This window comes from Bactrocera tryoni, chromosome 3, assembly GCF_016617805.1.
Source record: "Bactrocera tryoni isolate S06 chromosome 3, CSIRO_BtryS06_freeze2, whole genome shotgun sequence".
In the NCBI taxonomy this organism is placed as follows: Eukaryota; Metazoa; Arthropoda; class Insecta; order Diptera; family Tephritidae; genus Bactrocera; species Bactrocera tryoni.
This window is the reverse complement of record NC_052501.1, coordinates 22,899,913-22,917,771: the sequence shown is the minus strand read 5'-3', so window position 1 is coordinate 22,917,771 and position 17,859 is coordinate 22,899,913. Positions and strand designations below refer to the sequence as shown.

General features: G+C 37.1%; 1 protein-coding gene across 1 annotated transcript in view; it reads right to left on the bottom strand.

Annotated features, from left to right (window-relative positions):
* LOC120772502 (gamma-1-syntrophin) overlaps positions 1 to 17,859 on the bottom strand; it is a 134,337-nt gene that overhangs the window by 26,395 nt on the left and 90,083 nt on the right. The window contains exons 7-9 of the mRNA XM_040101149.1: positions 12,498 to 12,662; positions 11,708 to 11,892; positions 6,456 to 6,614 (exon numbers count right to left, since the gene is read on the bottom strand). Coding sequence (XP_039957083.1) covers positions 6,456 to 6,614; positions 11,708 to 11,892; positions 12,498 to 12,662 — 509 coding nt within the window. The remainder of the gene's footprint in view (positions 1 to 6,455; positions 6,615 to 11,707; positions 11,893 to 12,497; positions 12,663 to 17,859) is intronic.

Below are 17,859 nucleotides of genomic sequence, written 5' to 3'. Positions count from 1 at the left end.
TAACAATGTTTGTGCGAAATTTCGCGGAAAAATATCATATAGTTTTTCGGGGGGGGCGGCTGTTTCCGTTAGAGGCCTTTTTTTGGCAGAGCCTTGCAGTGACGATTCCCCAGGTCGAACAAGTCAACTGAAACCATAAAAGTAAACAAATTTCATTAGTTTAGTGTAATTCCTAGTGCGTGAACGCTAGTTTTTATGATTTTTTTTTGTGCACACGGGAACGTTTTATGCAAAAATTGAACTCTTTGGTCACCAGAAATTTCACTAAAAAATTCATTTCGGCGAAAAAAAATTTGTGCGTAAAAAGTCGATCGTTCAAGCACAGGAAAATTTCATTACGAACATTTTAAAACAAATTTGAAGAAAATCGGTTCAGTAGCTTTCCGCCAATCCATGTCACCGCAAAGCCATTTTTCAAAAAACACCATTTCGAGATATTCGCACGTGACGCTGGCAGCTCGGGTTTGGGGCCGCGACGAGGCGCGCGGTTAGAAGTGCTGTAACTTTTTTTCTACTTCTCGAATCTATATTAAAATTTGAGAAAATGTTCTCAAGGAGTTGTTCTTTAAGATAAAGCAATGCAATTAAAAAAGGTATATAACACCTTAATACACTTACAGAAAAACAAGACAACAAATCGTTGTAATTGAGTTTTCAGATATATTACACAAGTATAAAGTTAAGTTAACATTTTAATTCATACTTCTTCAGTTTAATTAATACAAATAACTTAATACTTAAAGTAATATGTTTCCTTAAAACTTTGAAATGGGCTCTTGGTGGTTAGATAACTACAAACAGAGGTATTAAGATAAAAAGCTTCACACTGAGACATTAAGATAAATAATAATTTTCCTGGTAATTATATACATTGAAATACAAAAACATTGCATTTTTCACCAGTAATTATAAACAGCATGTGTAACGCCTTAGTGTATGCTAAAAATTTTTAAGCTGCCTTCAATAACATTTATTACTCTCACAGAAAACTACCAGATATAGTTTTTCTAAGGCATTTAATTGTTGTAATAATAATAATTTATAAACTTCTAAGTTCATTAATGATACAATTATAGCAATTTTATATACAATTTTTAATTTTTAATTTTAACTAATATTGAAGAAATTTAACTTGCTTTCAATATATGTATCTCACCCCAACTAATAATTTATATGGCAATAATGTGAATATGCTTATTTTCAACCTTAAATTAGCAATTGTTGGTTCGTTAAGTATATTTCATTACATAATCTTATACCCCTTCGCAACACAGAAAGTGGTTGTTGTTGCATACTTTGAATAGTCAGCGTCATGCCACTTTGCTAAGTGTGTGTTATGTATAACTGCTTGCTATGTTGAAAGCAAGAAAACTCATTCACAAATTTGTAAAAAAAAAATTGTTATATAAATTAAAATTTGTTGACGAGTTCGGTGTGCACTTTTAATGAGCAACATTTGCAAGTGGTAATACGTGGCGTATGAGTGATGTATGTTGACTCAACAGCCTCGCAGCACATTAGTGTGTAATTGTATGTATTTATGTGTATGCTTTGCATAAATACACTAGTCGAATGCATATGTTTTTAAATTTATGTGCACAATATGCATGAGCAGCAGCACGCTCATTCATTAATTAATGTACGCATTCGCTTATATTTAACTTGTAAAATTCCAAATGTATACATATATGCACATATGTGTACCATGTGTTATATGAGTTTCATATGCTTGCAAACACTATGAACATGTTATATATGTGTGTGTGTGTATATAGTTGCATTTCGTTTGCGGTTGTGCATTACGTTGGCCCAATTTTGTGCACAAATTTGAAATTCAAGTTATGAATGAATGCGAAAAGGCATTTGGGTCAATAAATTGAATAAAAGAAGTAAGGAGAGACTACGTTCGGAAGTAACCGAAAATTTTATACTATGGCAATTTTCCATGACTAAAGATGGGGAAATAGTTTTAGGTAAAGGAAAACAAGTTATATGCGAATTTAATATTTTATAGTCCAAAATTGTAATTCGATTTCTTTTATATTAAGTAGTCCTTTGTGAGGCCATCGAAAAGAAGAACTCCTCTGTTCGAACTCATAAATTACTTAAACGCTTATTAGCCAATACAAATTTGCACCGGCGTTTCATTTCCATTCCCGCCAGCTCGGTGAGATGTCTGAAGGTATGCGCAACCAGGTGAGTTTCTCCGAGTCTGATGGCAAGCTGCGCAGTCATACACTTTCCGACGATGTCTACGGACAATATGTGCAAGATGGCTTTAAGTGCCATGGTTGGAGTGAAACTTTGTACAACACACATGGTGATGAACGCCGTCCGCTGAACGCTCACGAATTTCTTTACAAGTATGGTACACCACATAAAGACTCCAAGAACATAATGGGTTTCACTGTGGTGTCGACGAGCCAGAGGACCACTTTCGTTGAGAGACAGCACCTTTTGCTAGTGACTCCTCTGCAGCAGTACAAGGCAATCGATGATGAATACTGAAAATGAGGTGTTTGAGGTTTGATTCAACCCCAAGACCGTTCAAAATAGTTAAGACTGATTCCGGCAAGAAGTTATTGAAAGATCCCTCGCTCTTTCTATATTAAAAAAGGTCCCACCAGCAAATTCCTTAACCATAATGGTTTCCTCAAGCCATGACACCATAGTATGCAGGGCAGTATCCAAAGACTTGCCTGAAATGGCTCCTCGGAATGCGCCTCCTTATGTACCAGTCCAACAATCTTTCCAGAGTTTTTAGTAAGAAGGAAGAGATGCTGATGGCTCCGAAGTAATTGGCCGTAACGTGAGAGCCATTGCATTTTTTCTGTTTTATCACTATAAAAATAATTTACGGCAATTCCAGCTGAGAGACAATATTTCCGACCTGTTTTGCAGAAATTAGGGTTATAAGTCAGCAATCCTCTTTTAGCAGCGATGTTGAATCTCTGGCTCTTGGAGGCTACGCCAAAGGCTCATTATGGGGATAGTGTGCTTACCAAAATCTTTCTTCGATAAATTGATTATTTCGTTGGCTGTGATGGAGCGCCGTCCACATCAAAATCCTCCAATTCAATCTTGAAAAAGTCATTACTAATGACTCTATAGCGTTCCTTTTGGACAGTAATATTATGGCCGGCTTCATTTTTGAAGAAGTATGGACTAATGTTGGCCACTGCCCTTAGAGCAAACTAAGGAGTGTTTCTATTTTTAGAATGGTTTTTAGATTATCAGCGCTCTAAAGGCAAACATTTGGTTTATTAACTTACCTATTCAACAAAAAATGAGCTTCTTCGCTGCTCGACGCATCACTTGAACCAAAGCAATATTTTGGTAATTAATTTACACGATTTGCAAACATTGTTATGGAGTAGGTTAGGTTGGGATAGGTCAATAAGCCACGCATAGACTAGTTTGGTCCTTTGCGATACCAGGTGGAGTTCACTTGCTAAGTCCAAGAGGAGTAGTCATTGTTTAGGATGTCTGCGCTTGACTTGACTTTTAACAGGCTCTGCGGTCTCACAGCCGATGTCTTGCGCCAGACATTTTCCTGCAGTTTTCTCGATTTGTCAGCCCCATCTTGCGGGCGTGTGTCACTACGTCTAGAGTAAGTTAATTCATTACGAAATGGGAAGGCAAAGTTATACACACTAGATTCTATAACTCAAGTAACAGCTACCAAGTTCCGTCAAGATATCATAACTTTTTACTCAAGCTAAATGATTGGGCTGCCGGACTGACGGAGAGATCGATGAAATTTAACATGTCTCGTCATTCAGATCATTTATATATGCAAAAATTGATAGCCAATTCGAATAGTATTGGGTGTTATAAATAACGGTTAGGTGAAAAAACCATTATACTTTGAGGCAACAGTACCCTCTGTGCAGCATGTTGCGATAGTGTAAAAATGTCAGCACGTACATGCGAGTATATGTATACTCAATATGCTTGCCTGCCTCATATTTATGCATGGCTATCCGCATATTTTTCAGGTATTAACTCATTTATCAATGTTATTTTAGATATTCAATGCCTTTGTTGTCAATAATAAACTCTAATTAAATTTTGCATTTTATGCATAAAATTGATATTTCGCATTTCATCTTGATAAGAATAAAAATTTCACAGCAATTTTCGCATCAATTACGGTTATCGCTAGGAAAGCAATGCAAATGCTGCACACAGGCAATACAAAAATTAAAAAAAATAATTCCTTTTAAATAAAAGCTGCACGCATGACTCGCTGGTAAAATGAAGCGGAAGTGAGTGGAAATATAAGAAATAAAACATGCAAATTCATGCTTACTAAAGCGTATAAAATTGGAAGTTATCAAATACACCGGAAGCTATAGCGCTTGCGGCCAGCGGACTCACTAGCTGCTCTACCGTATATATGTATGTAAGTACATATGTTTCACATCTAGGTATGTGAGTATAAAATGCTGCTTTTTGAGGACGAAATTTGCATTTATGCAGCTTTTATCATTTTCGTTGTCCAGAATGTATATTTTTTATACTTTTTTTGCTTCATTTGTACTTTGTTTCCTTCATTTGTACTTTTACCCGCTTTTTTGCGAATGATTGCTGCAAACTGTAGGTGGAAGAAAATGGTTTGCCTCGTCGCTATCGGATTTGTTGCTGCCATGAACACGTAAATTGTTCGGCGCGAAAATGCACTGCCTGTCATATTTGTTATTTGGAATTTACTTCCTGTTTCATATGCTCGAAACGCGGAGCGCAAAATGTATCAGCAATATGGAAATTTATATTTGTTTTTGTTATTGTCATTGCAAGTGACAGCGCATGTGTGTGCATGTGCTAACCCAATATTCGTGAGAATTGTGTCATTTTATATTGATGACGATGCGGATAGTTTGTAGATATGTATATATGTATATACCTCCATATTATATATGTGTATTTGAATATTTATATGTATATCAGCACTCTTAGATTCCGTCAATCATTTCCATTATCAATATATTTTACTTTCTGCGAAATACTTTTACACAAACAGCGGAGCTTAAATTTTACTCACTAACCATTTCATGTGAGTGTTTCAATTAAAATCAATTTAGGTCGAGAAAATTTAATTTTGTTCTGTTTCAATCACATATCAGTTTAGTTATTTGATTGAGAAAATCTAATTCGGGTCCGATTTTTTTTTCCAAAGTTCCATTGTGAAATGGACTAGATTAAATGCATCTTATAATAATAAGCCTGAAAAGTTTATTTAGATCCAATTATAAAAAAAAAATTTAAAGTGTTGCCATCTGTTTGACATTTTTTTTAAATAAACTTTTTTTAAAATAATCATTATCATCAAATCATTGATAATTAAAAGAAAAGTTAAAGTGTTGCCACCTGTTTACAATTTTTTCGAAAAATATTATTTTTTTAATCATCTTCAACATTATTGTTTCATTATTTCAAATTTCGTATTAAGCTTAGACTAATAATGGGTTGGGTAGAAAAATATAACTGAAAGGATTACCATTCGTGCAAAATTTTTATGTAAAAAATGCTTTCTTCACATTCTTTCTCAACAATATGGTTAAATTATTCAAAGTATTGTATCACTTTCTCGTTTTGGTTAGTTAGAAAAAATGTTAAAGTGTTGCTACCTGTTTGAACTTTTTTTGAAAAATATTCTTTTTTAAAATCATCGTGAGTAGTATTGTTTCATTATTTCAAATTGAGGTTTAGACCAATAATGGTTTAGATAGAAAAAATATAGCTTAAAGGGTTGCCATCCGTTTGAAATTTTACGTAAAATAATGCTTTTTTAATTCTTCCTCAATACTATAGTTAAATTATTTAAAAGTTTTTGTCAGTTTTAAGTTTTAGTTAGTTAGAAAAAAGTTTAGAAGGTTGCCACCTGTTGGAATTTTTCTCGTAAAATAATTTTCACTTAAATTATTTCAGAATAATATAGTTTAATTAGCCAAACTTCAAATCAGAATCAAATTACTGCTAAGCATACTTTTTTAAAGGGTTGCCATATATCAATTGAAGAAGGGAAAAAGTTTAATAATCTGCATAAAATTTTGAATACTTTCCATTGTATCAGTTCTTCGTTTTGGTTAGTTAAAAAAAAGTTTAGAAGGTTTCCAGCTGTGTGAATTTTTTCGAGAAATAAAGTTCGTTTAAATTCTTCCAGAATAATATAGTTTAAATAGCCTAACTTCAAATCAGAATCAATTCGCTTCTGAGTATAGTTTTTTGAAGAGTTGTAATAATCTGCATGAAAATTTCAATACTTTCGATTCAGAGCTCTATGCATGTTATTTTAAAAAAATGTATTGAAAACTTTAATATTTTCAATTTCCAAATATCATACAGTCAGGCAACTTTCGCCTAAATAAATTTTTATATTTGAATGCCACTTTTTGTATGTTACTAGGTTTTATATTATGAACAACCTTTCATCAAACAGTTTTTGTACTTACCGGTGGTGTTTCAAAAAGCATCACTTCAGTGCCTTTTAATACTAGAAAACGTGGTTTGTAGCTTTGCCAGGAGATATTGTTGTTAATGACACCCTCGTTCACCCAGCCCATGTATTCGATACGCTCGCCTACGGCAAAATTGCGATTGTAAAGCTTCATCTGTGGTGAAATAATATGGTAAGAAAATGAAAAATGTGAAAATTATATAGATTTAAGCACTTCTAATAAATACTTTGTACTAGTAATAACTGAAAGTTATACATGAATATTCTTTCAAAAGATATACATTACTACTAGTTCTACTATATAACAGCCGATGCTTAGATCAACGACTAATATATTTCCTTTTTGGAAACATTTGCTTCCAAATAGGCATTAGCCTCAGCAAATAACTTCTTGGATTATAAGGAGGTCTAAAATCCGAAAGAGTGCATGGAGAGCAGATATAGAGAATATGGTATAAGGAAGCAATTTATGGTATAGACCATTGTGATGAATGTGGGTGCTCGCGCTAAGCTCTTCCCAACGAGCTTTAAGATACTAAAATATAATAAGATTGGTATGAACCAATGAAAATTTCAAACTTTAATCCTCCGCTGTGCTCAAATTTTGGTCGAATTTACTCTCTAATATGCTTATATCTTATTTGATAACACAATTTTAGAATATATTTAACATTTAGCATTCGATCTTATATCCCTTTACAACCACATTCACCCTCAAAAGGGCAAGTCTCTTCGTTAACTTCAACAAAAGCAATTAAAGCGTTGATTTACAAATGGTCATTGCTTTGGTAAGCCAGATATTTGCTGCTTTATTTATGACCAATTTTTCAGTTCTTCCTTCCACTCGCTCGATATGTGGTTTTCATTGCTATGATTCGCTATCTCACCAACTTTTTGTTTGTTTTACAACTCTGTTTGTGTATTTTTTTTGTAATTGTTGCCGAGCAATGGTGTAAAAAAAACGATGGGCTGGTGATTGTCTTCCTGACTGCGTACACTCGTATGTGTTGTTTGCATTGAATTGCTGCATTTCCGGTACTTCCGTTTGTGACCGGTTGGCCACTCAGCAGGGCGGAATTTCGCTTTCAACTTCAAAGTAAGTATTGAGCGCGGAAAATATTGAAGTTGGTGTTTATATTTTCAATTCAAAATTGATTAATTACAGTTGTGTTGCAATTTTTTTTGGTAAAATCGTAGTGGTAATGAAAATGGGAGGCTTTAAGTACATTATGTAGGGTGGCCCATCGGCTATAGCCGCGATGTCTACTCCAAAAAAGAAGAAGGTGGTCCTTATGGTGGTTGGAGTGATAGTTATTTTTTGAAAGGAAAATCCGTGAAAAAACTTGATAGCAAATCAATATTTTAGCTTCATTGAGTGAAATCAATAGCTTAAGGTTTTAACAGGGTGGGAATATTGAGATATTGTGCAAATCGAAGCTGTATAGTCGATAAATGCCACTTAAACCCACTTACCACTTAAAACGCCTCTGTAAATGGTATTAAGGGTACCATACCCAATTCCTACTCTTGCGTCCTTGCGCCGCTCCCTGAACCTAAAGTGGTGATCTAGTGGCTGATGTTCAGGTCATACTGGAGTTATAAAGGAAACACTTCTCCAGCCTGCTAAATGGCGGAGTAACATCTGAATGTGGCGAACCCGATTACCTTGCCCGACTATGAGGAGGTTCGAATAGCAATTACCAGTCTGAAGAACAACAAATGGATTATCGGTCGATATATTCAACTGTGGCGAAAAACTGACAAAGTGAATACATCAGCTTCTTTGAAAGACATAGTCCGATGAAAGCATGCCCGACGATTGGACTTATGCTTTGCTCAATCCACAAAAAGTGGGACCCCACAATCTGCGCCAATTATCGTGCAATAGGCCTCCTTAATATCGCATAGAAGATCTTATCGTGCTTAGTGCGTGAGAGACTGAAGCCTACCGTCAACAAACTGATTGGATCTTATCATTGTGGCTTTAGATCTGGTAAATCTACAATCGACCAGATTTTCACTAACCGCCAAATCTTGGAAAAGGCTCGTGCAAAGAAGGAAAGGTTTCAGACAAGGAGTACCCGCCAGTGGAAGCAGAGGAAGAGGAAGACCTCCACTCCGTTAGATATATTGGAAGGAAAAGGACCTAGCGGCATTTGGTATCTCGAATTGACGCAAGATAGCGAAAAGAAGAAACGACTGGCGACCGAATAAGCGGTGTCTACGCCAGTAAAGAAGAAAAAGATAGCTTCAGTGTAGCAAAAATTTGAATATTTTTCGTCTTTGTGGTTCATGCCACAACCAGTCTTTTCCTCATTAAACCCGACAAAGACGTTTGATATAGATTATTTGGTAACATATGAGTTGTGGTAAGATCCTGAATATTTGGAGTAATTTTTAACAACATTAGTTATTTATTTGCTATATTTTATAAGCTGCTATTTGGAGCGGATATGTGTTTAAAAGATCGGCTAACTTGGAAACCTGATTATTTTTAATTTCCACTAAACCCTTGTTAACCTTAATTTCATATTTTATTATTGCTTAAAACGGGACTGTCATATGAACCACCCTATTTTTGTATATACATATTTGCAAGTCCACTTTGTTGCACTTATGCATATGGACACTTCTGTGGCAACCGTGTTGATTTATTCCCTCATCAAAGGGACCACAAATGCGCGCAGGTGAAAGTTGATCCTTGCCGCTTTGTATTCACGCGTCTCAGCGCTCATAACACGGCGATTCATGCCATCGATGTATTCATGATTTTCTGATTTGTTTTTGTTTTTGTACTCAATGCTTTGCGTTAAACTTTTAGCACATCGCTATTATTTATCCCTGTCATTATTTGAGTTTCTATCACCCTCCAGAGATCCCGATTTCAATACACGCATACACACACTTACATATGCACAGCTGAGTTCCTTAGCATATTTTATATACTCGCGTTGTGAATCGGTTGCTTTTTATCCGTTATCCGTGGTTTCCGTTGGCACTTTGCAATCAACCGCTGCTGCTTGGAGCGCTCATATAAATTTGCTTTCATGCCACGTGAATCCTTTTGTCTCATTGTAGTGGATTAAGTTGATTATACTTTGAAATGGTATTTGTGAGCTATACAGGGTACATACGCAAGTGCAAGCGTGGACTTTGGTGCTTTCAGCTTTCAGCTTTTATGCTTGCAATTACGCTAATTAATTTGATGGCGCGAACAATGCGCTTGAGTGTTGGCGAAACTAGGTTGGCATTGCCGGAAAGTAGTCTAAGTGCGAAATTATGATAATTAAAATGCTAAGACAACATATGGGTCATTGGCCCTCAGAGCGAAAGATAACCTATTATATGTAAGGGCAATTGTAAATGGGATTCAAAGCCGTAAAACCTTGAAGTCTGAGCGTGTCTTTTGAGTATCACTGACAAACTGCATTGAATGACCCCTGTGTCAGTATGGAACCACAAGGGTATTTTTCGAATATAATGTACAATTTAGTAGTTTTTAAGACTGAAGTGAAAAGAAATCATAGAAAATTTTCATATTCTGTATGCGGCTCCAATATGGATACAGGCATTAGAGATAAAATGATATGCTAGACCAATTAACGCAGTGCATAGTCTTTCTGCAATCAGAGACGTCTACCAGAGCGAAAAGAGAGGAGAGAATCAAAAGCATCGAAATGTGGCAGCAACGGTGACAAACTTCATCCAAAGGACGGTGGATCCACAGGCTGACTCCGGACATACATTCGTGGATATGCTTTAGAAGCAACATATACAAGTATCGTCATGAATTTTGTCTATATTATAAGGGAAAAGCTGATAACCACACTAGGAGGTAGTCACAGAGTGTAAAATTTATATGTGCGAGTCCTCTGTAAAATGGAATGCCATCAGCGAAGCCGCAGCTGTAATTATGGCAAGAGTGAGACATTTACAACAGATTAGGCTTCAGTCGGTCCGTACAAAGAGGAGACCTAAATGTCTTCTGCTCTCCTAAGCGGTAATATTTCGTCCAGCGGTCCGTGGGACAGACATGAGATGGGAGTAGGCACTTCGGCTTTCGATGCTTTCTCCCACCATACAAAAACCATCACTCATCTTGAGACCCAACACTCATTATTGGATAACATTCGACCTAATAGCCCACGTCCAACATGAAGTGAATAAAAACAGGAGGCGTAGCTGAGAGAGTATACCAAGACCGTGAAGAGTGGATTTGGCGCAATACGCAGCATCTCGGACTGACAAATGGAACGACTTGGCGCATTTTACGATGAGATCTAAATTGAAATCGTATAAAATATATCTTGCATAAGAACTGAAACCGCTCGACTCTCCCAAGCGACATCGCTTCGCTCTATGAGCTCTTGAAAAGTTACAAGAATATCCGACGTTTCCGAGCCAAATTTTGTTCAACGATGAGGCCTCTGGCTCAGTGGGTAGGTAAACAAGCAAAGTTGACGCATTTGAGACGATAAGCATTTGGAAGAGATTCAAGAGCTGCCATTTAATCCAGAAAAGACGATGGTTTGGTGTGGTTTGTGGGCCGGTGGAATCATCGGACCATATATCTTCAAAAATGATGCCGGTGAGACCGAAATCGTCAATGACGACCGTTATCGTGCCATGATAATCTACTATTTGATACTTGAAATTGAAATTCGTAATCTCGGCGAAATTTTGTAAGCATTAAATATGAAGTTTCTGTTTTTTTTCTCTTTAAAAAAATAGGGAACCTCGAAAAGAATCATCCTTGACGTATGTATATCGGATTTTAAATGAGATTTGGCCAGTATGACCGAATTTTTTCTAAGTTGCAGAGTTAAGCAGGCGCTAAAGGGTTACAAATTTCAGAGAATATATAGAGATTTGTAAAAGAAACAGGTCTTGGCAATTATCTTGGGGTACTATTAAATTTTTCAAACATAATGATTTAAAGGTTAGGCTAGGAGACTTTTCCATACTTTCTATACTTTATACTTCTAGTATCCACTGGAAATATTCTTTCAAAAATCATAATTTGTGACCTGGTCTACGAAAAGCTTAGGCTTAGGTGTCAAAAAAAGGAGAACAAATAATGAGATAACGAGAAACTGACGATTATTTTTAACAGCTTTTCCCACAAAACTAGTTTTCGCACGTTAGCCCCCTTTTCGTAGACCAGGTCACATATATACATATATTGCTTTGATTATAGATTTTTTATTGTTATTGTTATTGTTATATTGATAATATATGTATACTCACTTGTAAATGTGTCAATCCAACAACATTATCGGTTATCAATTTAAGCCATTGACTGAGAATGGCCAAATCATCACAGTGTATTATGCCAGTCGAGGCGCCATTAAGGCCGCGTACTTCAAACGCATTGGGGCGCAACTTATCGGTGCCGTAGATATAGCGCGTTACGTAGGCCATCATCAGCGGCACTGCGCCGAAGAAATTCATTCCCAGCAAACCGGATATGCGCGTTTATTAGGTAGAGGAAATGGAAATGTCAAGTGTAGCAAACGTTAGCCATGAGATGTTGCACGTGAAGCATGGCGCAAAAGCAATGCACACAAAGGTAAGGAATTTGTGTGTTGCAAGAGATGAAAAAAATATGAAAGAGAGGAAAAAAAGGTTAATTAAAAAACGTAATGAAAGCAAATTACAAAACATAATTAAAGCGTAGCAAATAGTTAAGAGTTTGTAATTGCAAATTGCCGAGAGCCGACTTCAAGTGCCGACCGTGTCGACTACAAATTGCAATTTCTTATATCACGCAGATAATTTAATGCGCGTGCGAGTGTTTTCACGTTTTTACGGTAGCCAACACGTGTTGTATAATGTGCCTGCACTATAACGGTAAAAACATACAAACACCCGCGTACATGCACTTAACTAATTCACTCACGTATGCGTACATAATGAATACCACAGTGTTGCTGGTAGATAAATAATGCAAATAAAACAAAACAAAAAAAACATGTTTGCATATATACATGTACATATGCATATGTGTGTAAGTGTATATATGCTTGTAAATACATACCTGCCACCACATCCACCCATTTCTTTTCCGGTTCCGAACAAATCGACATCGGGCGACTACAGCTGCGACTTATTGTGCCATTATTTACCGAGGACTTGTAGCCTTCGTCAGCCTTTAATTCCGCACATGTTGCATCATTGTCCGAATCGGGTGTCTCCTTGGCAACTGAAATGTGAGCAGCAGCAACAACAACAATGAGCACCAAACACAATATCGCAGCGTAAAATGCATTTATGCACAAGTGTGCATGTGTATGTGTTAGGGTGAGCAAAAAAAATTTTAATGTTCCTCTCTTGATACCATGGAAATATCGTCGAAAAAGATATTTTATAAAGCACCAATGCACACCGACCAATTGACTTTATTCAGCCAGTTTAGCAGCATGCTCGAGGATTGGAATTTATGTGTGGTCTGCCCCATCCACAAAAGGGAAGACCAAACAATCTGCGCCAACTACCGTGGGATAAGCGTCCTCTACATTGCATATAAGTTACATCGAGCGTACTGTGTGAAACACTGAAGTCTACCGTCAACGAAATGATTGGATCTTGTCAGTGTGACTTTAGACCTGGAAAATCTATAATCACCATGCGCCTAATCTTGGAAAATACTCCTGAAAGGAAGTTCTACACACACCACCGTTTCGTTAATCTTAAAGCCGCCTTCGACAGCACGAAATGAGCTGCCTTTATGCCGCGATCTCTGAACTAATACGATTGTGTAAACTGGAGTTGAACATTACCAAAAGCTCCGTCATGATCGGGAAGGACCTCTCCGAGCCGTTCGATAACAAGCGAGATTTCAGACAAGGAGATTCCCTAACGTGCTATATCTTCAATCTACTGCTGAATAAAATAATTCGAGCTGCATAGCAGAATCGAGAGGGCACTATATTTTATAAGAGTGTACAGCTGCTGGGTACGCCGATGATATTAATACCATTGTCCCCAACAACTGCGCCGTCAGTTCTGCTTTCTCTAGACTGGATAAGGAAGCGAAGCGTATAGATCTGGTTGTGAACGAGGACAAGACGAAATATTTCCTGCCATCAAACAAGATAGTCGTCGCATTCGCGACTTAGCTCACACGTCACTGTTGACAGTCATAACGTCGAAGTCATAGATAATTTCGTCTATCTTGGAACCAGAATTAATACCAACAACAACGTCAGCCTCGAAATCCAACGCAGAATAAGGCTTGCCAACAAGCGCTAATTGCAGGTAATTGAGAAGTAAAGTCCTCTCTCAACGAACAGAGATCAAACTCTTTGAGTCACTCATCATCCCCATCCTACCATATGGTGCAGAGCCATAGACGAAGGCAAAATCTGATAAGCCGGCTTTACGAGTTTTCGAGGGAAAGGTTCTGCGGTAGATTTATGGTCTTTTGTGTATTAGAAACGGCGAATACCGCAGTCGATGGAACGATGAGCTGTATGAGATATACGACGACATTGACATAGTTCAGCGAGTTAAGAGGCAACGGCTACGTTGGCTAGGTCATGTTGTCCGAATGGATGAAAAACTCCAACTCTAAGAGTAAGAGAAGCAGAGGAAGAGGAAGATTTCCGCTTCGTTGGAAAGGCCAGGTGGAGAAAAACCTGTCTAGACTTGGAATCTCAAATTGGCACCAAACAGCGAAAAAGTAGAACGACTTGCGTGTCAACGATAATTCAGAAGAAGAAGTTTATACGACAGCTACGTGCTATAGTATAGCTAGGTTCCGTTCGATCGCTTATAGCTTCAGTGCAACCGAAGTTCATGTTTTTTCTTGTTTTTTTTCGCCATGCCGGAAAATATTTTAATTTAAGGAAACAAATTAAAAATTTCCTTTGTCCCACCTTAATATGCATGCAGTATGCATGAGTGTATATATTTTTTGCTGCAGTTAAATTTGCGAATGGCAGTGGCAAAGTGTTGGAAGCAACTAAAGGAAAAATTCTGTTGAAACGAGTTGTTAAAAGCACGCAAAGTTGAAGTTAAGATGGAAAGCAATGCTGGCGAATCGAATATGTAAATACGAGTATATACATATATGTAGATATAAGGGTGTCATTGTGCAGCGACTTTTGTAATGCAAATGTACTTTGAAGTATTTGCGTGAATGCAGGGAATACTGCACATGCGCCTGAGTATCGAATACAAATGCAGGCATGTGCTTCTACTGTCATATGTTCATATTTGTAGCGACATTATCCTGCATGGACTAAGTAAGTTGTCGGTTAAAGCAGTAACAAGGTAAACGAAAAAGTGACAGTTGAAATGAGGAGATGCCAACTGAAGTAGCATTCGTAATAGTTTAAGTTCTTTAAGTACTTTTTATATTAGAAACTAGTTTTTCATACGTTTGTAAAAGTTTAAAATTCGAAGGAAGTGTGGCACAGGTGCGCTCGGGATTACAATTACTTTAGGATGCTAAAACTTGCTCAATCGACAAAATAGTAAAAAAATACTTGAGAAGCTTTGGGTTAATCATATTTAAAACGTAAAACTTTAAAGAAACTTTTCTCGAAACTGTGTTTTAGAATCGAAGGACGATTGTATTATATTTGACTTCCTCTAACAGAACACGAAAAAACAATAACAAATATCCGGCTGCACCGAAGCTATAATATCCATCATCGGAGCATTTCTTATATATATATAGTATAATTATAACTAAATCTAACAGGGTGAATATTTTCCTAGTTCTTTCTAGCCACAGTAAACAACTTATAAACAACCCACAAGTAGAGTTAAGGTTAGATTAGGTTAGGTAAATAGGCTGAATTTTCCTGAGGCCATAATAATCTCATTCCTAGGTTTTGTTCAAAAATCCTTATCCTGGCGAAAGCTGGAATGTAGGAGAAAGTCTCTACTTAGATGTTTCCGCCTCATCTTCCTCCTTGCAGCTTTGAAAAGTTAAGTTCTCGAAAATAGTTAACCTTTCCGCGTATATAGTTAGGACACCTAGTAGTTCAATGAAACTTATACGTTCCAATCCGGTCGTCCACCATCCCACAAGTGCTGGTGGGTGACCAACGATTGCTAAGCTCGCGCGAAGTCTGCAGATCCGAAGTAATGTTAATTAATAAGAAAAAAATCCTTTAAGAGAATCTTTATCTTGATTTCAATTGGCCAGTTTGAATGACAGCTACATGTTATATGTAGTAGCTCGATCTGAACAACTTGTGCGGAGAGTGTAGCGTTGTCTTAAACCATAATCTATACCGAATTTGAATATTTTTTGTGCCCAAATAAAAGCTAGTGGGAGAAGGTGGGGTCTGTCATCGAAAGCGGTCCTCAGGCTCTACGACACCACTGTCAAGCCCATTATAATCTATGGAGACTTTATGTGGTGGGGGGCTCTAGAAAATACCACACTGTAAAGAAACTCAAGAGCATTCAACGGTTCACTCCAACCATAGCAGTTAACGCCATCGTGCACATAGTGTCTGTAGACATAGTCAGAAGCTGTATAGTTGCGAAAGTTGCTATCAGACTCAGAAAATGTGGGTTTCTAAAAGAATACGTGTCTGAACACTCAGAAATTCTCACACACTTTGTCTTCATATCGAGTCCTTGGATCATGGAGTCGCCAAACCGAACTCTGGCGACTCCTTCTCCGCCCATATATCGACGAGGGAGTTATGGGTAGGGAAAAGTCGTTGGAGGAGAGGTGCAGTTGGCTTTTTTACGGATGGGTCAAAGCTTGTGGGAGAAGTTTGATGGAGGAAGGTTTACTGTCAGGAGCTCTCTGTCAACTCGAGCTTCAGACTTTCTGTCTATTGGATTGTTTTCCAAGCCGAGGTAGCGGCAATTAAAGTTACTGCTCCGGACTGTAGCCTTCTTCAGAAAAGTTATCCACTCAGATAGCAGAACGGCGATGTTAGCCTTGAACTCAATAACAGTACGTTCAAAGTTGATCAAGAGTGCCTAACCTCGCTATCAATAGCATCTAAACTCTTTGTGATAAGGCTGGTGTGGGTGCCACGACACAGCGAAATCGCAGGTAATTATAATTACGGAGCGCATATCTTCCGAAATCCCACCGAACTTGCGGGAATGGAAATTAAACGCATATGCAAATTTCTATTGAATATGAAGGATTTCTTTTTTTCTATGACTTCACAAAGGACTCCCATAGTCGTCCACGTGCGATCTCTCTAGATCAATCATCTAACCTAATCTAACCTGACCTAACATAAAGCTAAGCAAATGATCTTTGTTCATAAGACGGTCGTATCTATGAAACTAGAACGTCTCGGTTTAATATCCGGCTCAGATCAGTAAAATTGGTGGAATACTTATGATTTATTTGAGATCTGCTTTCTGCCTTACTTATATACATATATATTTTATATTTTCATTGATATTTTTATTTACAAATATTTGTATAATATTTGTATCGTGCTTCGGTGAATAGTCCTCTAGTGAGCATTAAGGAAGATGTGTGCAAGCGTTAAAAGAAAAATTAAAGTTTATTTGTGTGCGACAATATACTTTGTTAATTTTTTCTACTACAGGAAAGCAAAAAAGCGCGAAGAAAAGGTTTTTCGCAAGTAAACACAATCTCCTCGAATTTTCACAAACTAGCGATGCCTGAAGCTGGGTCACTAAAATTCTCACATATATACATAGACTCATGCAAACATGTATCAATATGTACATGTATGTATGTGACTGTCAAAAAACACACAGAGTGCTTGTGCCTTTCACATACACATTTACTTATATACAAACATAAACTTAATGAAAATTTAATACTTTAAGTTTGCTCGCTCGACATTTGCTGCCACGAAACTTTTGATACGTGAGATGAGTTGGAAGAATTTTCAAAGAAATGAAATAAAATTCACATTTTATACATATTTTTTGATCTTTAAAGCTAAAAAAAAGAAGGCAAGGCTTGTACTGCTTAAAGGCGCCTAAAAGCAGTCTTGTAAACAGCTTCAAGTGGCGATGAGGCAGCACACATGCAAACACACACACACTTATGAATAAATATATAGTACACATACATATATATCTGTGTTTTCTTTCAAAGCTGTTAAAACCGAACAAAGCCTGTATGCGTACAATTTGCTGTGAATACACACACACGTGTGTATATTTGTGTGAAAGTGGGCCAAAAGGTGAAGTGAGTGAGGCTGCCCCGGTTGTTGTTGCTTGGCCTTTGCCTGCAGGTTTACGTTTGTAGAATTTTTAAAATACTCATAAGTGGAAGCCTAAACGTATCTTCATACATGTGTACGCTTAACACACATACATATGTACACGTGCTGCCATATGTAGTCAATTAAGTTGCATGCATGTGTGTTCGTGCTCATATTTACCTGCACGCGTTTCTATAATATTTCAAGTAGTAAATCTTGCCTTCCTCA